General features: G+C 37.4%; 1 protein-coding gene across 12 annotated transcripts in view; it reads right to left on the bottom strand.

The window, feature by feature from the left end:
* ptprt (protein tyrosine phosphatase receptor type T) overlaps window positions 1-27,962 on the bottom strand; it is a 304,805-nt gene that overhangs the window by 54,315 nt on the left and 222,528 nt on the right. For all 12 annotated transcript variants that reach the window (XM_024269996.2, XM_024270001.2, XM_024269998.2 and 9 more), the window contains 6 exons: window positions 24,908-25,062; window positions 19,148-19,228; window positions 18,434-18,469; window positions 6,725-6,817; window positions 6,333-6,442; window positions 955-1,042 (listed from right to left, as the gene is read on the bottom strand). In XM_024269996.2, coding sequence (XP_024125764.1) covers window positions 955-1,042; window positions 6,333-6,442; window positions 6,725-6,817; window positions 18,434-18,469; window positions 19,148-19,228; window positions 24,908-25,062 — 563 coding nt within the window. The remainder of the gene's footprint in view (window positions 1-954; window positions 1,043-6,332; window positions 6,443-6,724; window positions 6,818-18,433; window positions 18,470-19,147; window positions 19,229-24,907; window positions 25,063-27,962) is intronic.

Raw genomic sequence — 27,962 nt, 5'->3', positions numbered from 1 at the left:
GGACTAAGTTTCACTCCCACTACCTTAAATTTGTCCTCTGCATTTTAATGGGTCTAAAGCTACAGACATGCCGGACATGTGACGCTCAATCAAGAACCAGTTAAACGTCCATTCTTGAACACAAATATCAGGAATGGGTGACTCCAGGCCTACATTCCTGCATGTTTTACAACATACCGTGCTCTGCCATGATGCAATTGACTTGACACACCTGAACCAGGTAGTCAGTCATGAGTAGGGCTTGGATATCTGGAATTTATGCAGATACACCAACCCTCGGGGCCTTGAGTTGCCAAACCTTGAGGTATTCACACTGAACGAGAAGGGAGGGACAATTTCTTCTTTTTGTTTTTCTACTGTTTAATATCTCTTTATGCCACCTACAACTGGAAGAGGTTTGGTGTGAAATCTCACTGAGATGCACATCTTGCGAGTCGTGTTCCAGGCTTTTTCTTTCACAACTCTATTCCAAAATACGAAAGACTTGGTGTCGACTAATCCCATCAGAGCACAAGCTGCTATTATTAATTTCTCCTCAATTATCAATTTTCAAATGGTTGGCACATCCATTATTTAAAGGGATGCCATCCATACATCACTACCACATCCAAGTCCCTGATTGGTCGAAGTTGAACCATGTTAAACTCACAATGCCCATTCAGTGGCCACACGTTTTCACATAGAGCCAGAAAATGACTATAAAATGTGCATAGCTGCATGTGAACTTAAGAGTTTTGAATGCGTAAGTCCATACATAGACCTATCATTGAAGTAGCTGCTTGAACGAGTGTTGCCGAGGGCAATGAAGTTTATATGCATTACTTTGTAGAATAATATAAAGGTTGCTTCTCTAAAAAAGTCTAAATCATTAGTTTTGATGCTTTAAACAAACCTATAATCACAATTAAGTATTAAAAAAGTATTAGGACAACCAAAACGCAGCGCAGTACTCACATGCGATGATGTTGCCATAGCGATTCTTGTTGCGGTTTTCGTCCTTTTTCGCAGTTTCCCAGGGCGCCGTCTGTCCTTCTGCCAGAGCCTAAAATGTGCACATGTACACATGCATGTACATGTGAGTACACACAAGATCACACAAAAATAGTTCAATGTTGACATCTGAAGACAAAGAAGTATGGTTGCACACACAGTCTGACAGGTTTGTGTCTGAACACACAAGCTGGCATCCGTTGAATCCTAAAAGGAATCTGAAGAAAAACAGTAGGAGAATCCGAGCTCCAGCTTATGGGCCATAATGATGATAAGGCAGTGCTGCCTTCATGTTTGTCCACGCTAAATGTTTAATGTTTGAGTGCTGAAGATAAAAAAGACCTTCCCGTAGCAAAGAGCACAATGAAAGTGAAAGAAACAAACAGTATTTCTGCACATTTGAAATGAAAGACACTGAGATGAAGTGTGGGTTTACTGCACTGAGTTTATTCTAAAAGAGAAAATGGAGTCTGTCCTTTGTTGGAGGAGAGGAGACAGATTGTGTGCACTCCCCGCCGCGGTGCTGGCCTGTGCCACAGGCCTTCAAACAGAGCAAGAACAAACAACGTGCACACGTCTGGTCATGTGTGTTTATCTCCTGCATACTGTCTTTATTGCACATTTAGATAATCCATAAACAAGATTTCTTATTGAAATATTCTTATGCATTCAGAGAATAAGTCCACTGTGGAGACATAACAGCAGGAGCGTAAATGCGACAGCGAGACCTTCACAAGCTTGTAATATGCAACCAAACCCCAAATCTCAAAAGCTGCCATATGGGCAGTGAACTATTTTAGAACAAGCCCTCCAACACACTCAGGTCACTCACAAAAAAGCACACAATCCTCCCTTTGGGGAGCAGTGAGCAGCCCTGTTTGAGTCCATTAAGGGTTTAAGAAGGCCAGACAGCAGCTTTCACTTTCAGACAGCTATATGACCTACATATTGCACAAACACACATGTATGCACACACACACACATGTACACACCCCAAACAAATGTGTTGTGACAGAAAAACTGACAACTAAACCTATTGCGCAGTCAAGCAGCAAATTGATTCTTTTATAAAGCCATGTTATCCTGAGAGCTTGTGTTTGTGAATGCGTACAGTATCCAGGAGTTCTCTGTTGCATATTCTATCTGCGTTTACAAAAAGTCAGAACTTTTTTTTTTTTTTTTTTAATGTATTATTTTTCTTATAATGCAAATTGGATTGTTTAATAAGAGTATGGTGATATTTAAGGTATGCACATATTTTTAGATCTTACTAAGTGGACAACAAATATAAATATAAATACAAATACAATACCTATATACCAAATGAATGCATCTGTCTAGTCAGTTATTGATGACTTTTTATGATTAGAATTGATTCAATAGTGCACATAGATACAAAAAAAAAATGTCAACTCATGTGTAATTGTAGCTGGTTACTCAGGGGAAGAAAACGACAAACTGTAAAACTATTTTAAAGTGATTTAAAAAAAACATTGTGCCTTCAAAATAAAAGAATGGTCACAGATCAGCTATCAAGCTTGTATCTCACTGGGCTGTGATAGTTAAAATAATTGTTGGAGATGGTGCTTTTTTCAGAAATTGAAATTGCACAAATGCTGTGCAGTCTGTTGGATTTGGACTGCAAGTCAACAGGATGTTTACATACATATTTTCACAACAGCTGTGATCCTCACCCAGCATATGTACTTAAACTGTCAGATTTTCATTTTTGTAAATATGCAGGGCCGTTGAGGTAGAGTGGTCAAACTCTGATAGAAATATGGCAGTTCGGTTTCCACCCTCCCTGCCCATGTGTCAAAGGATTCTTGGGCAACACACTGAGACTCCACATTGCTTCTGGTGGTTCAGCAGCGGAGCCACCGTTCATGTGTGAATGTGTGTGTGCATGGGTGAATGGGACTGTGACTGTAAAGGACTTTTAAGAAGGAATTAATAAGTATATGCAATTCCAATGAGGGGCTTTTTATGAAAGTCAAGTTAATCACAAGTTAGGACAATACAAGGAAATCTGTTTTTATGCAGGATTGTACCCTAAGCAACCGTAAAAACATTGATATGAAACACAATCCTTCTCCTGTTTTTGTTAAAGGCCAACAACCCCTCACCTTTAAAGAAGGGGTGACTGCTTTACATCTGTGTTGTGAGAGAGTCTTATACACATTTGAGTGAACCACTGCCATTGGGAAATAATCCTACAAAACATTTTGGAGACATTTGGGGAACCTCACTGTAAATATTGCTTGCCATTTGTTGCCAACTTTTACAAACCAGTTGGATTCTAACCTGAGGTTCAGATGAGAAATATGGATCAGATGCAGGATTTGTGAGGTGAAGAGCTTTATAACACTTCCATCTGATCAGATCTAAAATTCTTGGATATGACTCTGAACGGAAGAGGTGTGCTCTCAGGGGGGGGCAGTGTGTTGACAGAGAGGCCCCTGTCAGTGTTAGTGAGGTTAATGCCTTTCAGTACTGAAAGTCATATCACACATGGAGGTGGGGACAAGAGCATACAATTTGTGGTGTGGCTGTGGGTCAACAACCCGTCCAACGGGTCTGCGTTTTTTTTTTTTTTTGTCACTGCCTCCCTGTTTTTATGCAGCTGCACTCTAAAATGAGGCAGTATAGAATCTACATTTTGAAAATGTTTTTAATAAACTAAATTCATAAGTAGAACATGTAATTGGTATAAAGTCTTGTTTATCTTACCCATGTAATTCATGGCTTTGTTCATACTTCTAATCATCAGAACTATTTAATTTTACTTTTACTCAAACATCTCATTCTGATTCTAATAGAAAAGAGTGTAATATTGGTGAGGTAAAAATAACTTTCTTTATTTCCATTAGTTACAGCACAAAATAATCATTATGAGTGTAAAGAAGGACAACAGAGATGTATTTGCTGTGCAAACATCCATCCACCATCTGTATCACATTTTGTACTATAAATGCCTAACAGTTTATTAAAAACATGTACAGAATTTGGGAATATTACAACAATATCAACTTTTCTTTTTTTAAGGTAAAAGATTTACAGTAAAAATCCTGCTTAAAAAGTGTTTATGGAGTTTTGACTCTCTTTGACAATTTACCAAGAAAGAAAACTCAAAATAGAAACCACAGTTTTCTGCTGAGTCTCTGTTGTGATACTGACTGCATTGCATCAGCAATATATTTGATAATCAAGTCCTTCTGTACTGTTTGACTTAATTTTTTTTATCTTTCTTTTAATATAAACTGTACCTCCTTGAGTTTGTACCCCAGTGGGTTATTCAGACCTATTCAGAGCTTTGATCCAAGCAATGTTTTTATTCAAATATATATAAATAAGAGGAGTCACTATAAGCTAAATGCTCAGATTTTTCTTATCACATATCCTTCCAAGCATGCAGGCACAAAATTAAGTGAATGAGACTTTAGTGTGTTTGTGAGAGAAATGTATACACTGTGGTGTGAAACAGCTAAAAAAAAAAAAAAAAACTCAAAGAGAGATCACTGAGCTAATTTTATGTAAGGTTCCACTCTAATCATCTTTTGATCTGTTTTAAAAGCATTCCCAGGGGTCTTTTAATTATGATTATGCAGTTTTTAATACAAATAAGAAAACATTTTCCAAGACATAGTTTCTGCAGAGCGGTAGTAGTTCGTCATAAATTAATTTCTAAATTGTGGGCGGGACTGTTGTTGCAGACGAATCCCTGCTTCCCATTATCCATCTGTTTATTGTACATGCTCTCCAACTACCTTATAGCCGCTCACAATTACCGCTGCAACAAAAATGGCAAGCAATATTGGAGCTATCCAGCCATAAAGTGTTTAGCATGATCATCAGAAAAAACACGAACATGTTAAAAACACCAAAAACTGGATTTTCATCAAAGTGGCTATTTAAAGGCTTTTACAGCTACTGCAGTGGCTTTAAATCTTTTTTCACCTTAAATAAGATAAAACCAAAGATTATAAAAAGGAAAAGAAAGTTTCCTGAACTAGAGAAGTGAACCTGGTCAGAACAGCACAAACTCCACCCCCATACTGTGAGGCGTCTCTCTTATCAGTTGCTGTTAAAGGCAGGTGGTTTCAAGCAGCTCTAGAAATAAAGCCCCGCTCTCTCTGCGTCTCTATCTTTTTTTTTTTTTTCTTTTGCTCAGAGGCGTTTACACACTCGAGAATAAATCACGTTTTCTCTTCCCCGAATCGTATCAGCAGGTTTAAACCCAAATGACAGGAAGCAAATGAAAATATAAGTTACTGTATCACGGAGGGACAATTTCCAACGTGCATGCAGAGTCAGTAATAGAAAATATTCATTCTTCTGAGAATGGGAGGTTGAAGGGGACGACAAAAGCCGTCTTCTTTGTGCTTTTTCAAAGATTTATTTCCAGCTTCAGAGAGGAGAAAAATGCAGGAGTAAAAAGGACAGCCGACAAGAAGGATGGTTAAAGAAAGAATAGAATAAAAAAGGGGATTTGGAAGTAAAATGAAGCGAGAGCTCCAGTTAAAGGATAAATGTGGAAATGTTGTGCCTTAAACTGTCAGGAGTTTAACGTGATGGTTAGATGCCGGAGCAAATATCAAGGTCTTCTCTAAAAAGAGAATAGGAAAGAAGACTTAAAAAAAAGTAGAAAAAAGGGAGCAAAGTGATGCTAGAAGATGACAGGGAGGAAGAAGGCAAGGAGGGTGACAACAATGAAATGTTGACTAAAATCAAAGGGGGGAGATTTAGATGATAGCAGTTAGTCGAAAGGACAAAGATGAGAAGGAAGAAGACACGAAGATACATAAACTGTTCAAAACTTGAAATAAAGGGTGTCTTCAGACTGTAGAAATTGTTTGATCCAGACAGAGTCTACTTTATTTGCTTCGGATCGAGTCCTGAACCTTGAGTTTGGTCTGTATTCAGACTGCCGTCAAGCAGCCCATCCTAGGCTTGTATTGTAAACAAAACCATGTGACAAAAGATCTCTTCACTCATTGGCCAGGGATTACGAGGGCGGGGCAAAGCAACAAGTGGTGTTAATTAACCTGTAACCCGTAAATAAGGTTGAAGAAATAACTCAAGTGTTTTCAACAGTGTAAGAAAAAAGTATTTTCTCCAAGTAGAATTCAACCAAACTCTGATTTCACCTCACTGTCCAGCCAAGGGAAAATGACCAGGTCTACGAAACAAACTTATTTAATGACTAATATAGAAGCTGGAAATGCAAAAGAGAAAAATGTTTTAGAACCTAAAAGCAGAAGCTGTTGAAAGTAAAAGTCATTTCAAAGTAAAACTGCTGGAAAGGAAAAAGTCTCCATGCATGTGTGTGAGTGTGTCTTCACCTCATATTCTTCCTTGAAACCATAACCCTGTCCACATTTCATCTGAGTGATGTGTTGGAGGAGATCTGCAACCCGGATCGCTGGCTGAAACTGACCGGCCTGGAACTGACCTGCAGAAACATCAACAGGTCAAAATGAGCTCCCTGGATCTGGTGGGTTAAACCACAGAACAGATTGATTAAAAATGTGTTTTATTTTCAAAACAAACAGCTAGTAATCTTTGATAAAAGCAAATAAAATGCCCGCATCTCTACCATATCTTCATTTTCCCCACTGACAATAATTATAAAACATACTTTAAAGTAGTCCCATCTTTTGTACACATATGCCACAATAAAACAAAGTTTTCATGATGTGGCTAGCTAGAAGGATGTGGGATGTGATGCACGTACCGCTCTGATAGGAGATTTCCACAGACTCACAGCCTCCGTACGGAAAGCTCTGCAGGGTCAGGGAGGGCTGGGAAAGAGACGGCTGACTGCTGTCTGTGAATGAAGACAGAGAGACATAGCCAGACATTACGACGATGGACTTCCCTACAAATGTTTGGTTCAACCATATCTGCAGCGTCCTTCGGCCTTGAATGATAGTTTGGAGTTGAAATGCGTGTGATAACCAACTTATCAGACATTGATCAAAAGAGGCTCCAAATGATCATGTTTGTGTCCATGTCTGCTTTCACAAACGCCTCACATAAAAAAGTAGAATGTGATATTTGTGTAAAGTTTTTCCCATAATGACCAGCACAATCATAGATGGCAACGTTTTTAATGATTAGTGTTGATTGTGCCTCTAAAGTAAAATGCAGATAGAAAATTAAATTACTGAAACGAAACAGTACAAAACAATAATAAGAAAAGAAAAGAAAAACTGTCAAACCATGACAGAAGTTTATAGAAAAAATGGAATTTAAACAAAATAATCTGAAAAGAAAGTCTTTCAGTTCTATTTATTACAAAACATCAGGGTATTTCAATCAGAGCACATTTAAATCTCTTTAATGAGACTTCAACAAATAAAATGTCATTCTGTGCACAGATGAGGCCTCTAACAACCCCAGTGTGTGTGATCCAGTGTGCATGTGACCAAGAGGAGTTATGAAATTAAAATACATCGCTCCGTGTATTTTAATAGAGCCATTTGCATGTTAATGATGGCTGTAAATTTATTAGTGGCCTAAAGTGGCTTCTCCAAAAATCCAATCCAAACACCAGCCCTCCCTTGACAAATGAAGAATGAGCAGGCCACATGGGTCACTTTGCAGCTCCTTTTTCACTGTGTGTTAATGCATGTGAAGCAACTGGGAGCATAAATAATGAGGCGACAAGGAGGGATCCAAGTTTGCCGGCAAAATCCTGTTGTGCGACAGGAAGGAGGAAGTGATGAAAGAGCAAAAAAAAAAAAAAAATGAGAAGGTGTCTGAGAAATAGAGAAGAGAGAAAGGCCTGAGGAGAAAAAGATCCTCAAGGTCCAATTTATAAAGGGGAAAATATTGAAACAAAGTTAAACAGAAAGTCGAGAGAGAGACCTTCAGGGTGCAGAGAGGACGCTGACTGTCTGTCCACTGAAGCTGCTGTATGTGTTCTTTAGTGTATTCTCACAATTATAACTTCAAATACTTTGTTTGGTAGCATAAATGAAAATCCCAAGAATTTTTAATCATTTTATCCCCACAGAGTTTTCCATTCCCCTGGTCACCTGACACCTATCCCTTGGCAATGTGTGCTGAAGCGACCACTTCTAATAAAAAGCTAAGACGGATAAGAAGGTTTCAAAACTTTGCATTCATGTGTCACAATTTTTAAGTCAGTTTTTGGCCTCCACATAAAAAACATGTGGCCATTTAATATTCACTAAAAGTGAAATCAGTTGAATTTTGACCAATAAGAGACTCTGATTTGGTAGTGACATGTGGGTTCCTTTTTAATTCATGGAAATGCCAACCGTTTAAAAATTGATCATGACGGTAAAATTAATAATTTTGGTTTGTGTCTGGCCAGAGTTATATTCATGTGTTATATACATGTGGGAATAGAAATAAAACACCCGGAGCAAAATTCAAAAGATTTGCACCGCTTAATTTCATAGGAAGCCTCTTTAAACGGAGTACATGGACCAGACCGGTGTGAATGCCATACTGAGAGTACACATAAAACCGCACGTTCAGTACGTTCTTGAACGCACCACGATGTGCTTGGTGTGTCCGTAGCTTAACACGCATACATTTCTCTAGTTTGTTTGATTCTTTTATTGACAGTTCTGCTATGTCTATATAATGTTGAAAAAATGTTAAAATACTAAAACTCGAGAACCTCTGTCTTTATTCCTGAGAGACTCTTCTAGGACATCCTGTCATAGTCAGTCCCATTACAGACTTTATATTGACAAACTTAATAAACATTCTCCCAGTGAAATCTTTAAGAAAAAAAGATCTTTTTTACCCACTTGATTCCCTGCCTCAACTGTTTTGTGGCAATATGTTAGAAAAAAGCTCATTTAGGGAATACAAGAGTAACATGTATAAGCTTGGGCATCTATTTATGTTTCTTTCATGAATAAAATATTGACTTGTATGATCTGAATTTTTTTTATTCTATTCTAATCCATGCACTCCTCCAGAAACAGAGACCCTGATGCTCAGAGGTCAGTGAGCTCCTGTGCACTGGGGTGAACATTGGGAAATATTTGCCGTTGAGTAACTCATCAATATGATACATTATGAAATACATCATTCTAAACTAAATGCAAGTCAAAATGGGGTATTTGATGGTTCAAACCATCAGCTAGAAAATATACACACTCAAGCTGTTTCCAAGGCTTCCTGCTGCCTTCGAGGTCAAACGTCTGTTCAAATGCCTGCATGCACACACAGCACCGGGACATTCTCTAGTTATTCCTGCAGTGGTAAACATTTGGATTTGCTGGCAAGACTACGTGTGCGCCTTGTTGTGCATTTGTGTGCTCACAATAAGCCCACCAAGGTCAAATATGCATTAAGCCAGGCATGAAATGGACTTGTAGCAATAGCTTCATAACACTGACTGTGATGAAGACATCTCAATGCTAATGGGGAGATATATTGACCCCACAGGCACAAAGGTGTTCAAGTGCGCACATTTAAGCATTTGATTGTGTTCATGTGTGCGTGTGCCAGCCTGATAAGGAGATGTGTGTCGACAATGTGTGTTGGGAGATAGTGTCTACAAAGCCTCTTTATGCCTTTAGTGTGCGTGTGTTAACACAGTCCTTCATGCTTGGCAGTGTGCTATTAAGTTTCTCTCTGACTTTATTAAGACTTGGTGACAGATGACTTTGAATTTACTTGTTGAAACTACTTCCCTGATAAATGTCTTGTACAGAGAGTGCCCTTCACTCAGTCGAACAGAGATGGACTTAAGAAGACCCTACTGTACCATAGGGTGATCCACAGGAGATGAATGGATGAATGGATGGATGGAACATTGATATCATGACAGTTTATGCTACTTGTGATATATTATACCAGTAGTTTATATTTACACTGATGTTAATTGATAAGAATTGGTACAATTGATACTGAAATTATAGATGTTTTTGGGGCTAAATTTAATTTGTATATTAATTTTGTCCTTGGAAATATCCTTAAGAAACTGATATTTCGGAACTTGGGAACCTGCATTCAGCAGCATTTTTGTGCCTCTTTAGCAAAGTTCTTCTCTGATCAACCAATTTATTTATGACGAGAAGAAACAAAAAAAGAGAAAAGAAGAAGAATAAAAAAAAACCTCTTCTGAACCATTCAAAAATCAAAAGTTGAAAAGATCAAATGTTATTTTTCTTTTAACATTCCTTTGGGCCAATCAGATATGGGCCTTGAGCTGCAGATGACCTGAGTTTAGGGCAACTTTCTTCATTTATCAAAACACTCTGAAGTCAGAATTTTCTTTGTGATCGTCTCTGACAAATGCTGAACGATTTTCCGAAACCCACACTTTCACATGCCGCTGGTAGTAACACACACACACACACACACCCACACATATATATACATTTAGAGTTGTACTTTTGTTAAAAAAAATTGTAGATATCTTACTTTATGTTGGGTTCTATTTGATCCATGTTGTGTTAACTTCAAATTGAGTCATTGCAACTATACTTAAGAAGTTCTTTCTTAAAACATTTTGCCACTTATCCAAGTGGCTTTATATCTTACTGTCCCTGCAGCTTAACAAGGCAAAAGCAGATCCAGGGAAAATTATCCAGTGCACACAACCTTTTTTAACCACTAATTGTTCACTTTGTGAACCTGATTTTCAGGCACAACCAGCAGGTGGATGGTTTTAGTTTGGTAATTAGAAATTTAAATGTTTTAAATTTATGCAGATGATGTGATATTTTTAGTTTTTGTTGAGCAGAGATTTCCAGCAGGCACAAAAAAGGTTTGCAGCAGGGTGTGAAGCAGCAGGGATGAGAATTAACATCAAATCTAACAAATCTGAGGCTTTGTTGGAAATGGTGGATTGCAATCAATGAACATCAAAGAATTTTTGCAATTTGTTTAGGAGCCTGGGAAGATTAGTAGACACCATGTCAACACAGTGGAAATAGTGAGCCACAAAGTAGACTGACTTGTTGAATTATGCTGCAGCCATCACTTATGGACTGCAAAATGAAAGAAAAAAATAGTGTCCCCTGAAGATTGTGGAACATTAACACACACTCTTTGTAAATCACAGCTGGCAAACATTTGTCATTCAAACAAAGAGGAAGATGTGAGTTAAGCCATAACTTAATTAGAGAAGCTGTTGGATTCTTGTTCTGACAGAGGAAGACTTCGTCCCATTTAGCTCTGATTAATTACAGTATGCTGCACCCACACCATGCATACCCTCAGTAATTAGATTCTAAGGAATCAAACAAAAACTCAAACGGAAAATACATTTATGCTGAACAGCACATTTTTGAAAGATGCTAATTATCAGTCTCATATAGAATATATCCATGGTAGATTGGTGCCTTAATCATAGCTGCTTTTGTGGTTGCTACTCAATGAAAAAGGTCAATTGAACTACTTTTTAAAGCTATTCTTTGGTACACAACACACTCTAGAAATGCTGAATGACAACAAAAGGCCAATCCTATACCTAGCGGTGTGTGTCGGTAAGAATCTGGTGAGACGATATGTATCATGATAAATGTCTGGTGATACAATACTATCTGTACCACAAAAGATTTTCACTTTTATTTTCTTTCATTTTAAAACCATGACTAAGTCATACAAAGTAATACACATCTACTGAACCAAAGCGACTGAAAATTTAACACAAGCTGGTTCTCGCCAGATCTCGTTCTGGCACAGTGTAGAGCTGCTCAAAATGTACTGTGCTGCCAACTAGCGGTCAGGGTTTAGGTGGAAAACAAAAGTAAGACACTGGAGGACTCGCTTAAATAATTAATGAAATATTGTCTTTTCAGCATTTTAAAGCCATGCAAGTATCGCCGAATGAAATAATGTGATATATCACTAAATCGATTTTTCCCTACACCCCTAATCTCGTCGTATTTTAATGGTTAATTGACTCAATCATGCAAAGCATTTTGGGTTAAACTTTGGGGGAACAATTACATTTATATTAATATAACAATGAGTTATTCTGCAAAACAAATCTAAAGAAGGAACTTTATTTTAGAGAGGTAATTTGAAATGGGGGCAAAACTTGATCGAAACTGGAAACTTTTTTTTCATAGATTAAGTCATTAATGCAAAGTATTTCATTTTCAGATAACATGTATTAATATATATTAGAAAATCACAAGTATTTTATTGAAACTGTATAACTAATCCATCCATCCATCTTCTTGACCGCTTCCTCCCTTTCGGGGTCGCAGGGTGTCGGAGTCTATCCCGGCTACTGATGGGCGAAGGCGGGGTACACCCTGGACAGGTCGCCAGTCTGTCGCAGGGCCTCAATCACACCCGTTCACTCTCACATTCACACCTAGGGGCAGCTGAGCCTCCAGAAGCATCACCTGCTCATTCAACTTCTGGATACTTTGGTTTTCTGTGCAATTCAGAATCACCAATTAACCTATGAAGCATGTTTTTGGACGGTGGGAGGAAGCCGGAGTCCCCGGTGAAAACCCACGCATGCACGGGGAGAACATGCAAACTCCACACAGAAAGGTCCCAGCCGGGAGTCGAACCGGGGCCTTCTCGCTGTGAGGCAAGAGCGCTAACCACTGCGCCACCGTGCAGCCCAGAAAGCAAACTAATCATCATCATTTAATATCGTTGCATAAGATTTTTGTGTTTTGTGGTCATGGTTTGTATTCCTGAAAAGCTTGTTCTGTATTGCATGCTTTAAAGTATAAATGTATCCAATTTGTTGTAAGTCAACGTGTGTACAAATGGTACAAGTAAAGTGATGTAATAAATATAACAGATGTGAGTCTCAAAAAACTGCTAACAAATATTCTTATTTTCTTCATAATTGAGTTCACAACTTACTGTGTTTAACATTTTTAAACAAAGATTTGATTGCTTCTTCATATGTAAAAATAGTTTCTATTCTTTTGTTTAAAAAAATCTTATTTGTTCAGTTCGTGAGAGTCAAAAGTTCTCAATAAATTATCTTTTAAATGTTTTTTATTTTACTGTTTTAAAAACCAGCTTTAATTACCTTTAACTTGGTGTTATAAAACATCAAATCACTCACAGAAAGAACAAAATTTGTTTTTCTCCCCAAGGAGGCAGTTACTCAACACTACAGAACTGCACTTAAAGTAGGAAAGAGAGAACACCTCCGTTAAAAACTCAAGGGGAACAACAGAGGCATGATGAGCCAAGAGAAAGTGAAGAAATGAGGCGGAAACACAATCTGTTTGAGGAAAAAAATGTGGAAAACCATTCAAATAAAACAAGATATAAACATTGTTATTTATGAATCCATTTAATTATGCTTGAAGGTCATAAAAACACAAAACTGAATCTGTCAATGTATTTATAAATATATATCGACCAAATGGTCTAGACAATTTCCCTGTGGTTTATTTCCTGAAACAAACTCCACTGACTCACAAAGCCTGAACCAATGTGTATGTGTGTAGTTACAGGGGGGTGTGTGTGTGTGTGTGAGTCTGTGTATGCATTCCTGTTCTGTAACTTAGAGAAGCATAGCTGACGGTTGCTTTTTCAAGCATTTCCAGGCAGATGTTGTTTGTGCAGAAGTTCACTTCAAAGAGATCTGCAGGTCACCTCGCTGCTGCACAGCAAGTTTCACAGTCAACACAAACCCTACATACGGAATAAAGACTATAATAAAGTGATTTTTGTAGTATTGTGCAGCAAACTGTTTTATAACTGGTTATTACTGAACAATTTAAGGAGATTCCTAATATAACTACTTGAACGTGAAATTTGAGTTTTCTTATTCACTAATCACTTTTCCCATAAAGACTAACCTTTTTTGATTCCTCCTTTCATTCTTAATTCTGGTTTGATCTGGTAATAATCTTAACATGCAGACTCCTGCCTTTGAGCAGCATTGAAGCATAAGCTGCGTGCGCGGGCAGTTCAGAGAAACTGCCTGGAAAGCTGCACTTCTTGCTTGAGAACGTAAAGGTTAAAAATGACTATCTCTCAGCTGCACTCACCTTCAATTACCCAGCACTGCCACATTATGGCAAAACAAAATGACTGCCATTAGCCATAATCACCTTACATGCAGCCTAATGCTATGCTGGACTGGACTGAGAAAATAATTGCCTTTGGGTAATACAGTTGAGAAACTTCATTCAGTGCTCTGTTGGGAGAAATGGCGTGCTTTCCTTTCTGCACAGGTAAAGACGTTTCTTTTGTATTCTCTGTGGAGGATCAAAGCTAGTTCTCTTAAAGTCCAAAAACTCAGATAAAGAGAAAAAGTAAAATGTAGCAAAAAAAAGGCCCAACTACATGCACTTAATTTTACTTTAGAAAAAGACAGACTGAAGAGATAATCACTGATTCTCATCATAAAGACAATCCTTTAGCTTTATTGAGTGATTTAGATATAAAGATCCAATCCAATTTGTGTTTTGTAGGGTTTCAACAATGTGAAAGTTAATGCGTTAAAGCACGTGATTAATCGAACAGAATTAATGTGTTAATATTTATTAACGTTCTCAGGCGTCCTGTTGTTCACCTGTGAGATGAAACTGTCTAAAATAAACTTTTTTCTTATATTCTGTGATTGAGATTTTATTAAATTAAAGACATAATACTGCATTTATTTGTAGTTTTTGGACAAAAGCGATCTTTTATCTTAATACATAAGCAAAAGATGAACATCGATCAGATGAATGTAACACAGAGTACAAGATCTGCTGTGGTGGGCGGAGTGAAACAGAGCTGTCTGCTATTAGAAATCCAACAATGAGAAAACCAGTCATTGTTTTATTTTGGGATGGGACCGACATTAATTTTTCTACTACAGCAAGCACCGGCGTTGTCTAAAAATAGTGGAAACGCTGCACTTCACCACCAAAGTCCCACCCAACGCTGTTACGAGAGGCAAGAGGTTCAAAGTGGACAGACACGCCCCCAACCGTGAGCAGATTCCAGTTGAGCCGACTGAAATCCAGCTGGATCACAACTTCTCCCAAAATGTTTTCTCTTATTATTTTTCACAAACACACTAAGGAAAATGTATGAAAAAAAGAAAAAGCTGAAAAAGAGAGAAATTCTTATGTCTGGTAGCTGAGGTTCCAATGGGTTCAAAATAAATGTTCTAAATGTACAATTTTGAGTGTGATTTAACATTGTGACCATTTGCAGTAATAAGTGGTTGGTAAATACTGTAACTAAAATAAATAAATAAATAATCACGATTAATTTTTTTCCACGTTTACGATTAAATAGTTACTTTTTTTCTAATTGATTCCCATCCCTAAAAAACGTTGTTTGGAAAAGAGCTTATTTAAGATGTAGAGAATATGCAGGATGGGCCACAAGCTTCCTGTTCCAACCCCTCAGCAACAAGGAGGGGAAGTGGGCGTGGTGTTGCTTCACGCCAACGGTTCCACAATTCAAAGAAGCAAATTTCTAATTAACTACTACTGCTGTGCAGCAAAGATGTCCAAGAAAATGGCATAGAATCAAAACTGTAGGATAATGACAGCATAATCATTATTAAATCACACTGGGAACACTTTTAAAATAGATTAAAAATGATCAGAGTGGAACTTTAAACACATTTCCTTTTCATGTTTAAACACTTTATTTTGTAAAAGATATTTCTGGTAATGTCTTTGAAGGACAATACATGTGTTTTTTAAGATAATACATAATAAATATGTTTTTAAGTAAAATGTGACAAAAAACTACTAAAAAGATCAGATTGAAGGTTAATTATTAACAAAAAAGCAAATTTAATCAATTGGCCTTCATTTAAACTTCACTAATCTCCTTGGTGTTTTCAAATGTAAAAAAAAAAGACAAAAATAAATGTACGAGACAGGATTAGTAACATAATTTAGTTCTTTTGCTTCACTTCCTGTGTGTCATTGTGTTTCGTGCAGCAGAGTGTACCTAATGAAACACAAAAGACCTCTGATCTGTGGGAAATCAGAACTTCTTTGGTAACTGTCCTCTCGGGCGCTCAGTGAGCTGGCGGTGGACAGTCTTGCATCACCTTTTAGCGAACTTCAGCATCTGGGAAATTGATTTTTGGAAGAAAACGTGTTTGCACATGAAATGCGTGTCGTGCTGCAGCGGGTTTCTACTGATCCACAGGATTTAAGTTGCATTAGTCTTAATACTGTACACGCCTATGGATACGGGGCAGTTTCTTCATGATTGTGCATGTTTTTGTTGCGTCCTTGTTGTTAGCTATCCTTTTTATGTTTGTGTGTTTTCTGTACTGTTATTTTCTCCCAAGAAGACCAAGGTTGTGTGATGGTTCGGAAATGCTTGAGCAGAGGAAGAAAAACAGATTATCGGCATTTCACTAAAAAAGGGGAATAAATGTCATTGGAACACTCACAAGCTTTTGTCCATTTTCAAAGGTAAAAGAGGTCTTCATTTAGATCGTTTTAAATGTTTGCAACATTGGCAAAAGCAATCTACACAACTCCTTTTTTGAAGTGCATATACTGTTTTCTCTTTTCTTTTTAAAATGCATAAATCTTGTGAAAGGACAGTTTTCCTTTTGTCTTTAAGACACTTTTGTTTATTTTCTTTTTAAATATCCCAAAAAAGAGCTAAATAAGTTTCTTTTTTTTATTTATTAGAGAGGCAGCCAGGAAGGCTGACAGCATTTCAAGCTTCACAATAGAGAATACACTCACATCCGTCCTCTGAATGTTTTTTAATGAAGAACTGCAGCCTGACATTTTGTGATTTTAACACATTCAATGATTTTCCATGTTTGGATTCAGGAAAAAATGAACCCATCAACACCTATCAGATTGCAGCATAAATAAATACATAAATAAAAAATAAACAAACAAAAAGAAAGACAGAAACTAACAAAGAATAAATTGCAAACCGATTTTTTTCATCACTTTCCCCCCCTCACACATATCCCTTACTGTTCAGTCTTTTCTTCGGCATTCGATAATGATAATGTTAATAGAAACAGGCTTGATACTCAATTTGTAAAACCTCCATCCATCAATTTGCTGCTTCAATCAATAACATAATTGCAACGCTCAGCATGATGTGCAAACAGCTGCCTAAACTGAGGCTGAGTGATGAATATGGATGGACTCAAAATGAAATAATAAAGTTGCAGGAGAAAAGTCAGAAAACAAAAAAAAGGTAAAGATAAAAAAGAAGCAAAACCAAAAAAAGAAGGGACGTGGGGCTTAAACTGTAATGTCAAATAATAATAAAAAATATATTGAATTTCCCCCAAAATATTTTCATGATAGAGTGTTCCACACATTGACTCCAAGGAGTCAGTTTTCTATATTTTATATGCTGTGAGTAGCAGATTTTCATCACAATAAAAATCAGGGTTTTGTTGTACATCTCTTGATTTTCTGTCTTATTTCAGCAGGAACAGATGGTTCCATAAAATGCTAATGTCATGAAGATGTATGACAGGGTATTTCTGCTGCTGCATAAATTACCCAAGCATTCATTCTTCCGCACTCTGCTCCACCGTGTCCTGATGTGCATCAGGACGTGAAACAGAAACCTGCGAAGCCAGTTCTGAGCGTTTTATCAAATGGAGTAAAAAAAAAAAAAAAAAAAAAGAAAAAACACAGGCAGCTGAAACTCTAAATCATTTATCAGCTACAGCTTCCACTTTTTTTTAAGCTCCTGAGTTTATGATGTGTGATCAGAAGGTTTTTCGTCACTCCAACAGGCAAAAACAGAACTTTGGCAAAAATAAAAAAATGTTTTTAAAAGAAAAAAAAATGATGAAAGAGCAAACCACAAAAAACGAAAACACTAGTCTTTTTTTGTTTCATTGAAGAAATGAAAACAAAAAAGCAAAATTTAGGAAGAAATAGAAGAACAAACAGCACAAAACTGATGAATGCTATGTACCAAGAAATGAGTAAAAAAAAAAAAAGAGGAGCAAAGTTGTGCATATATAAGGAGGAGGTGCAGCGAGGAGATGATGAGCTTGCTGATACTTAATGTCACTGAAAACAGAAACTCCTGAGGAGCAGCAGAACATTACGGTACAGCTCATGCAGCCCGGCAAGTGTGTGGCGCTGTGTGAAGAGTGTGAAGCTGGCTCCACACACACTAATGTCACACATTGGCAGAGAGCAGAGCCAAGCTCCTTTGGCAAAGAACAGATCAGTCTGGCCAACAGAAAGAGAAGAGGAGAAAAAGAAGTGGAAAGGACAGAAAGAAGATACTGGAAAATAGTGTTGACATTCTATCTGGACCGTGTCGAAATTCACTGCTTGTTTGGGAAAATCCGCCTTTGTGTCTGCACAATAAATACAGCATCTGTGTGCGTTTCTAACATGGCATGAGCCCTAATGTGCATGAAAGTCTGCCTGTTAGCTGGTGTTGCCCCATTCACAAAGAAACGAGCAGCGGGGACGTCTGCTGAGCTTTTTCTTCACCATAAAAACAGAAACAAGAAATCAAAGAAATACAAAAAATAAAAGTATTTTCTTACCTATAGAAGTTGTGGCTGGAACAGGTTCTTTGGACACTGCACGCATTGAGCATTTAACATGAAATGGAGAAAAAAATAAAGTTAAAACACAAAAACATATTTATGACAAAATACTTCACCTAATTTCATGGAAATACACTGCAGTTAACATTGAAAAGTTGGAGATTAGTCTGCATTACCCTCTGACAACCAGCTGTTGTGAACATTAACTCTATAAGAGAACTGGACTGAGCGAGTGTAATGCCTTACTTCCGGTTCAAACCAAATTAATTCAATTCAGTCACCATTTATATATATATATATATATATATATATATGTGTACACATTTTCACTCAGTTCACTATTTATGCAACAAGATTGCCCTGGAATGCAAGAGTTGAGAACATATGTGAACATTTGAAAACTTGTTGGAGACTTCCTCTCACACGTCGTATGCAATGTGTCACAAGCTGCTGCAGCTCAGGGAAATGCAGCTTCTTCTGCACAGTTCATGGGTTACACATAAAAAATTCAGTAGTTGTAGTTAGCACATCGATTTACTCTTTATTAGAAAAAAAAAGAAAAAAAAAAAAGTGACGGCCCCTTTAAGCTCCACTTCTCGTTAAAGTTCAAACAACCTCTCTCATGCAGCTGTCAATTTAATGTAAAAAAATAAAAACTCCTACAGTGCCAAGGGTCTTGCAAACATCTTTAAAGATCACATGAGTGTGTACCTGAGTAGTAGGAATTCAGCAGGGATTTGCTCTGCAGTGTCTTGCTTCCCTGCACAGAGAAGGAGCAGGGGGAGGGAGAGGCTGCCGAGGAGGTGAACACAAATGGATGCACAGAGAGAACATGACAAGAAAGCATGGGAAAACACAGGAAAAAGGGGAAGTGAATTGGGATTAAGAAATGGAAGGCGTCAAACAGAAATGAGAAGGGATTCCCAGGAAGACGGTGAGGCATCAGCGAGGTGAGGAAAAGAAGAGAAGAGGGTAAAGTTAGTGACCTTGCTTAAAAATTGTCACAGGACACAATTTGCATTGGAAACATACACCAAGGAGGATCAATATTCAACAGCATGTGCGACAATCCAATAACACTAATGGATCCATCAATGCAACCAACATTGAATTTTGAAACATTAAAGCGGTTATAGCCCAATGAACATGCACTTAAATCTGGCATGTTCCCATTGTGGGTCAATAGATTTAACTGGTTTTACTGCTCGTGCAAAGAATGAAGGTGAAAGGGAATAAAGTGAGGCGAGAAACAAAGAATAAAAAAAATAGAAAAACACGGAGCAGAATCCAATTTATGTATTTCAGGGTGATGCGACACCAATTTGGAAACGTCACCTCACTTTAATGCTGTGCTGATATCTCTAAATACTTATAATTTCTAGATGAAACAGCCTACAGTAAATGTGGACCTTTGCCAAGAGGCACACAAGTTTCTTTGTAGTGAGTTTTTGCAACAGTGGAGCTGTGCCCCCCCGCCCCCAATTCTAAAAACACTTCCTCCCATTTTTATCAAAAAAGAGTGACAAGGAAGTGTCTCCAAGAAGCTTTTGTACACCCAAAGCTGCCAGAATGAGACTTTCACTCACAAGATGAGTGCTGGCTGACGTGTTTGTACTTCTGACATCGTGTAAAGGTCAAGTGACAAAAGCCTCCAAGAAGCCATCATAATTATGACAAAAGAGGTGACTCTCCGCCACCGTCGACTTGGTTGATGTTTGCTTCAGGGCTCCTTGTTAACATTCGACATGTTTCTCAGATTCTCCTTTTTCCCTCATTAGAGAAGCTGGAAGACGATCCAGGCCCTCTCAGCTCTCAACATGGCAAAAAAGAACTAGAAAGCAAATTAACGAGAGGAGGAACTGGAAGTCTTTCCTATGTGGTTAGTGATCTTGAAAGCATTTTTCTTAAAGATCTGAATCCGTTACCATTTTTTCAATATGGATTTTTTGTCTTTCTTTACTGTTAAACACTCTTGAGTTGTTTTTTTCTTTCTTGATTTAATTAATTCATCTCTAATTGACGGGATTTGGGATTGTTTTTAGTCTAATTCTAAAAACCAAAAGGTTACCAGAGGTGGTTTTACCTATGGGCAATGTGAGCTGTCACCCAGGGTGCAATCTTACAGGGGCGCACAAAAAACATACGATACTTGAGCAATACCCAACTAGTGCTAGTAAGTTACCAAACGGGTATCAAACTCAAATGTGTTTTCTGGTGTTGGAGTCTGTCTATGAAATGAAGCAAATTAAGAGTTAAACATTATTTCCTTTTTTAAAATGTAACATCTTTGTTTTTGTAAATGTTTGCCTCCGTGGGAATCACATGTGACCTACTTAACAATTAAACTAACTTACAAACTCTTCCAAGTGGACCCTCGTATCACCTTGAGAGTATGTTCACAAATGTGAGCCATCATGAGGTTCCTCTTTTTTAACTAGAACTGATGGCTTTTATGTGCCTGCCTCCACCGTACACGGGCCCAGAGACTTCACAGAAACAATAAATAAATAATATGCAGCACAGACACACCTAACACACACAATAAGATGAAACCTCCAAGGGATGCTGGGAGACTGACTGCGACATATTACACGCTAGCTAAGCCAGTTCAATAATCTACACTAGATATCACAGCTAGCCTGGACACATTTATTCATGAAAACTGCAGTTGCTGCAGCTCAGTGTTGTGTGGATTCATGCATGGGTGTGTATGTGAGTGGAGTCCCTTAAAAGGTGTCATTTATTTTATAAAGTCCCACTCCAACTATACATTGTTTTCTATTGTGAAATTGTTTTTTCAATTACAATAATGCAGGGTTTTTTTTGCTCAAATCAAAAATCCTGCTTTGTTTCTTAAGACATATTTTTAGTGGTGCAGCAGGAGCTCATTAGATATTCGCCTGGAGCTCAGAAGAGGAAAATTAAGACACACATGGATCTATTTGTCTGCAAGTGGATGCATCAGAATAAAGCGGGGAGACTTCGGTTTCACCCATGGCAGTTGCTGCATCACAAACACAAACTTTTTTAAGCCATGGGTTTTCATGTGCTCCTGATTCATCACAATTTAAAATAAAACAAATAATCTGAAATTGAATTTGTATCATTTATACATGTCCTCTAACATGAAAAAAATACAACAAGAACATGTTAAAAACACAATTTTCATTGGACTGGGTCTTTAATGGCCTCAAACTGCGCCATTCTTGCTTTTCACATAACACAGTGGTCAGAAAATGAAGTTATTCTGTAAAGTTACTTAAGTTTGAGCTGTTTCAAACCAAAAACATGCAGCCTTTTTAAGTTATTTTTCCATTGAAAACAATGGAATCTCACATAACAAGTGAGATAGACATTCTGCAGAATTAATATAAAAAGGATAAAAATGCAAACTTTTAACACAAATCCCAGCAGATGTCAGTTGTGGATTCATATCACCTGAGCTCAACTTTGAAAACTGATGAAGGATGAAGCAGCTTTAACAATCTGTGTATTTTTCGCTGACTTAAAGACTGATAAAAGTCCAGTAGAGAAGCTGTAGAAAGGTAATTTAACAAGACCGTGTGGATGGAAATGAGCTGGTTGGTAAGTTGCTATGGTTTTGTCTTTAGCTGCTCGTCTTTACCAATTTGCCTCAAGTGTGCAATCTCTAATTGGGTCAAAAGGTTTTTTAGAAAAGCTGTGACACAGTAGTCAGGAAAAAGGGTGACAGACTGTAACTTAGCACCATGCGTGGAGAAAATTTTGTCTCAATTTCTATGCAAAAACTCTTTTTTTTACTTTCATTTTTTATTTTTTGTGTTGAATTACTGTTTTTTAGCTGTTGTAGCTGAGTTTGTACTTTGTTTAGATGGTCAGAAAAGAGTAAATTCTGGCTGTTGTAGTCCACATGGTCAGGTTTAGTCTTTTTTCCCCTCAATTTCAAGTCCTAGTCCTTTTGTTGCTTTTCTATTCAATTTTACCTTTTGTGTGACTAAGAAATAATATTTTTCTCTATGCAGGAAACAGCACCCACTTGTGACATTCATCTAACAACGCTGTGTATTTGTATGTTGCCATGTTTGTTTGTTTTTTTCTTCTTCTTTTATGTTGTGGTTGTGCAAAAGGATTGACTTTCAGTTTATGGGTTGTGTCACGATTTTATAGAGCACAATTTTATAGATGACAGCACAATATAATAAGATAGAGCTCTGTACTATTCTTACTCTTCAACAAGAGTATTTTACCGACAAAGTGGTAAAATACTGTTGAAGGATTAATTGACGGAAGCATTGAAGGATTCAAACAAGTGGTTGTCAATGTCACCAAAAACTATAAACCTATCAAAGTTTATTTTTATGAGAAAGTTTGACTCTTTTTTTTTTATATCTGTGTTTAGTCTTCAGAAAAAAAAATCTTTGTTTTAATTTATTGCACAATAATAGTGACGGAAACTAGAAGTGGTGCAACAAATGGTGAAAAACAGGGTGGAGCTGCTTAAAGATAAATTATATCTCAATTAAAAAAATTGCTATTTCTCTTTATGTCCTTTTTTTACTTTTGAACAGCCCATTCATCAGTTTTTGTAAAGTATCATGTTTAGTATCTGTGGTGCAAAAACTAAATGTCTTATTTCTTACATTGATGGAGAATTTCTTTATTTTCTCCATTCATTCCTTCATTTCCAAATCCTGAACAACAGTGAAAGTTTTCTTTCTGAATGATTAATCATGACTTAAGCACACACTGTCAGTTTTTCTAAAACTTGTATTTTTAAAAGAAACATTTCTGGTAGTGGAAATGGTCTTTGAGGCGCTCCTCCTTTGCTTCATCCATATTTTATTGGCCAAATTGTTTCTAATAGAATTGCTGAGTTTCTCTGCTGCAGATAAATTAAGTTTTATCTTTATCATCCTTCTTCTTGCACCCAAAACAAAACATATTTTTCCCTCCTTTGTGATAAAATCTCTGGTCTTATGTGTACTGACTCCGTATGCTAATGCTTGCTCAAAAGAGGCTCAACTTTAATACCGAGAGGAGTGTACCTGCATACCAAGGGAATCTGCATTGACAGCAGCGTCCTGTGAAGGCGGCTGATGACTCGGTGAGAATGCAATAACACAAAAAGGTTATTCGCCCTGCGAGGGTCCATTCGCTCAAATATTATCGGGTCCCCTGCCTTGTGTCAGCATTTTCTGTGTGTCATTAAGACGGAGCTTGGATCGGTGACTTTGAGTGTGAGCTACGGTGTGTCTCCACATGTGCAACCACACATGTCTGAATATAAAGGGAAGCTCAAACAAAGGCACTCATTTATAAAAACTGCTTTCAAGATTATTTTTCCAGTTAATGTAGTTTATAATGCAGATATTAAAATAAAGTCTAGGAAAATGGTGTCTTTTATGCACTGACAAGTTTTACTTTATGTAGATAACCTGAACTTATTAATATGGCCAATTGTGTAAAAAAATAATAAAAGTCGGTAAATGTTAATGACCTAAGCAAAGGTGAAGAAATGTAACTAATGAATACTTGGATGCTAAAAATTGTAATACGCTCAGGAAAATGGTGAAGGTCATATGAAAGTAGGAAACAGAAACAAGCCTTTAATGCAGATTGTGAGCTGAGCAGCATGTCGAATAGAGGAGGGGGAAATTAAGCGGGCCACACAAAAGTTAAAATTCTTATTAAATTTCTGCTTCATCAACAAAAAAATGCCTCTAAATGCAAAAAAATATATAAAGTAAATAAAACTACCCATTTCTGACAAAGCTTTATGGTGGAAATCTGTGCAAGAAACGCAGAAAGCTTATTTTACATCAGAACCGCGACGTGGACAGTTACACAAAGAGTGCAGGCAATTATGGCCAGCATTAACTTGAACTGGAGCTTTCAGCAGCCAAGCACTCCCAAAAGGCCACTGTGACATTTTCAAGAGGAAAATGCCCCCCTGAGAGGTCTTGTCTAATTACGCCGGACACACAAAAAGAGATGGAAATGTAGCCCACAGATGCAGGCTGGCTGGCGAACTTCCATAATATTATGGTTGGAGTGAGTGGAAATGCTCGCAGCATCCATACCTGTGTGTGCATGAATCACCACAAAAGGAAAAAATACGGGCAGGATGGAGAAAGAAGGAATGTGAGCGGAGTTGAAATGATTACAGCAGCAGCGTACAAGATGGAAGTTAGTGAAGCAGCTCAGCAGTCCGCTGATGTCGATGACCGATGGGGAGTGTTTTTATCAAATGAGAAGTCCACTACTAGAACAATCCATGTGACAAAATGACTAATGGCATAGAATGAAATGGAATGTGCGCATTTTCAAGTAGCTACGGGGAGAAAATGAACTTCATAATGTCAGAGTAAAAGCTGCACAAAAACAGCAGCTAATCCAAATTGCTGTTTTTGGTAACTGTAGAGTTGTTCTCTACAGCTGTGTGAATTATTCAGCATGGCAAAAGGAAATGTTAAAGTGGGACATTTGACTTACTGAAGCCGTTGAGGTCCTGGTTGGAGGTGGAGAAGGGGTCGTCTTTGTGCAGGGTGCTGACTTTGGTGGTGCTCTTATCCGCTGTGGTGACAGGTCCCATCTCCCTCTGCTGAGTGGAGCTGCTGGCTGTCTCTTTCTGCTTTTTCGCCAACTTCCTTAAATGGACAAACATGCACACCTTAAGTGACATATAATTACACCTCCTGACATGAAGTAAAATCCTGCATTAGCAAGCATGTAGCCAAGAAACAAACAAAGGATGGCTGTTTGATCAAAATGACAGAAAAACATTGAAAAGCAAGGAAGTGAACTTTGAAAGCCTAAAAAAGGAAATGCATCACCATGAATAGAATTTATTCAATTGGTGTCTCAAAAAAATGGGGATTATAGTTATTTGTTCAAAATAGAAGCACTTAGTAGGAGACAGAGTGTTTTTGTAATTTGTTTATATTCATTGAAAAAAGCGTGAAAACTGTTGTTTGCTTGATTTCTCTGTAAAAAAAAAAAATAAATAAAAATAATCAGCAGCAAATATTGTTTTATTTTAGTCTTTTATTCACTTTTTCAACAATCATCCATCCCTCTGAAGTAAATGTTTGCTCAGTTTATAATTCTGTGAAAGTTGCATGTATCTTGTGAAAATCACTGGCTTATTTTTCTTTTAAAAGGATTTGAAAGTGTCTATGGCACCATTAATAAATATTTCTCGATAAAGTCTTACATTTAAATAGTTTCCTTGACATTTTATGTTTCCATAACTTGCTTTTTTTTAGCCCCAAAAGTTAATCTGACTCTGTTTTTTTCTTTAACAAGAACATTTTTGGTAACAAAGGCACAGTCCCTCCCTGCTGATTTGAATTCTGTGACTACTTTTAGTCTTTTTTTTTAAATAAACAAAGTCCTGTCTGTACCAACAGCAGCATGGCACCCATGTTTGAATGAGGGTGTATTTTTAATCTTTTAGATACATCTGTGTTTTAAATATTTTCATGCAATTTTTTAATTAGCTGGTTTATTTTATATCTTATTGACATTCTTATGCAGCATAAAAGCCCACCTAGAGACAAATGCGACAAATTAGCTCTTGCCAAAAGCATTATGATATGGGCATGGGACTGCTGCTCTGCTGTATGTCTACGTTTTTACATCTGTCCCTACTAAATAAATAAATTAAAATTCTTGTCTGAGTCATCCCTGCATTTGGAGAAAATGTTAATTGAAATAATTTTTAAACGCTTGTGTTTTGTATTTAGCCGATACGTCTCCAGCAAAAGCAACATTTGTGATACACGTTTTGGATGCTGCCCTCCGTGTTCGAGGAATCCCACTTCAACAAACCAATTGACCTCACGTGTTAGGGTTAGTCAGCTAAGCATAAATTAGGAAAAACATGTCAAACCAAATACAGTGTGGCCTTTCATCTTCATTCTGAGAGCTCAGTACATTAAAAAAGAAACATCAATGACGGTGCTGATGGATTGCTTTGAGCTTAGATCATTTTCTTATTCCACTTCAGTGCATTTCAACAGTATATCATACTCAAGGTGACTCACAATCTTAGTAATATTTCTGACCATTAAATTATTTATCTTAAACGCTTGGCTTTTTTTTTCTTCCTCCTCAAGAGCAATTAGCAGAAAGAAAGGACAGGAGGGACACGCTCACAGCTCCTGGAACACTCTGCAGCTGTAATCTGTATGAGGAAAATGTAGCTGTAGATGTGGTTGAGAAGTCCCTGGGGTTTTTCGTGTCCTTTGATTTTTGGCTCCTTTCACTCATTGTGCACGTCAGAGTTCCCATCTGTTTCCCATTTAGTGACGCCCGCTTAGAGTTTTACCTGAACATTCAGTTTTAGGTCCACTGAGAGACCAGATGGCAGAAATGACAGTAAGCTGTTTCAATCCTGACACCGTCCAGAAGATTTATCAGAGCTTGCGCAAATAGCATAAATAGCAGATTTCTCCTGGATGTGTAGCTGTATCCCAGGAACCAGAAATGTCCTGTGAGCCTGATAGATTCTGGATGCGAGAATTAGTGCATGTTTATTCATTTGAATGTCATCAAAGCACCATCCTGTCAAGCATATCTTTAATGGAATCTGTGCTCTCTTCTAGGTTTTGAGTCTTCTTTGGGGTGCAGTTCATGTTTGTGTTTATACAAGCTTGTAAGGGGCTGTCATGACTTGTCTTATGTTAAAGCGTCTGATCTAAGCAGCTAAAAACACGAGCCTTCAATTTGTACAACAGAACTGGGCCTCTGGTTAGAGCTGTCATCTTATCTTATCAATCAGTTTTATGAGAAAAGTATTGGTGGTCTGTGACAAATACATGGTTATTGCAGTAAAACATTGCTATTTGGTACATTTTCCATTGTATTACAATTGTTGGTGACATCTCAGGTGTTAATAGGTTAAAGAGAAGCTCTTCAGTTAATGCAGCTCCATAAAGTTGTATTCACAAAGCCATTTCTCTGTGAGGTAGCACAAAAAAGCTAAACTTTTGTAGCTGTGTTACTGTCCAAGAAAAGTAAACTGCATCCACTGCTACTAGGTAGAGTTAGTCATTTTAAACAAAAAAAAAATTGTCCTTACATTTTTATTTGAATAAAAGCTAAGAACAAACTGTACCCTGATGCGGTTGCATTTGGTCTGCTTAGTTTAAAAAAAGAGTTGGGATAACTGGGTGGCTTGAGTCTAGCTAAACTCTTTAATAATTATCTAGAATTTTTGAGCATTTTTTACTCAGACATACCTTCCAATTCTTCTGAGTTAGTAAACCATAACAACATGTCTGCTCTTAAAACTGCAATCTTAAAATGTTTCATGTTATCTACAAGAACACTATGCTCTCAAATATCTAATTTTATTGAGGTTGAGTGCAGTTAAATCAGAGTTGAGCAAATCAGCACACTCATTTTCTTCCACATTTCTAAACAGCAATAAGTGGTTTCTTTATGGTCCAAGCAGTTTTATGTTTCAAAAATGTCTGGCTGCAGCTCCTTGTGAGTTTCACATTGTGCGGTGCTGCCGTGGTTTATTAGATACTTTATCTTACTA

Source organism: Oryzias melastigma, linkage group LG5 (genome assembly GCF_002922805.2).
Source record: "Oryzias melastigma strain HK-1 linkage group LG5, ASM292280v2, whole genome shotgun sequence".
NCBI classification, from domain to species: Eukaryota; Metazoa; Chordata; class Actinopteri; order Beloniformes; family Adrianichthyidae; genus Oryzias; species Oryzias melastigma.
This window is presented reverse-complemented; position numbering and strand designations above follow the sequence as displayed.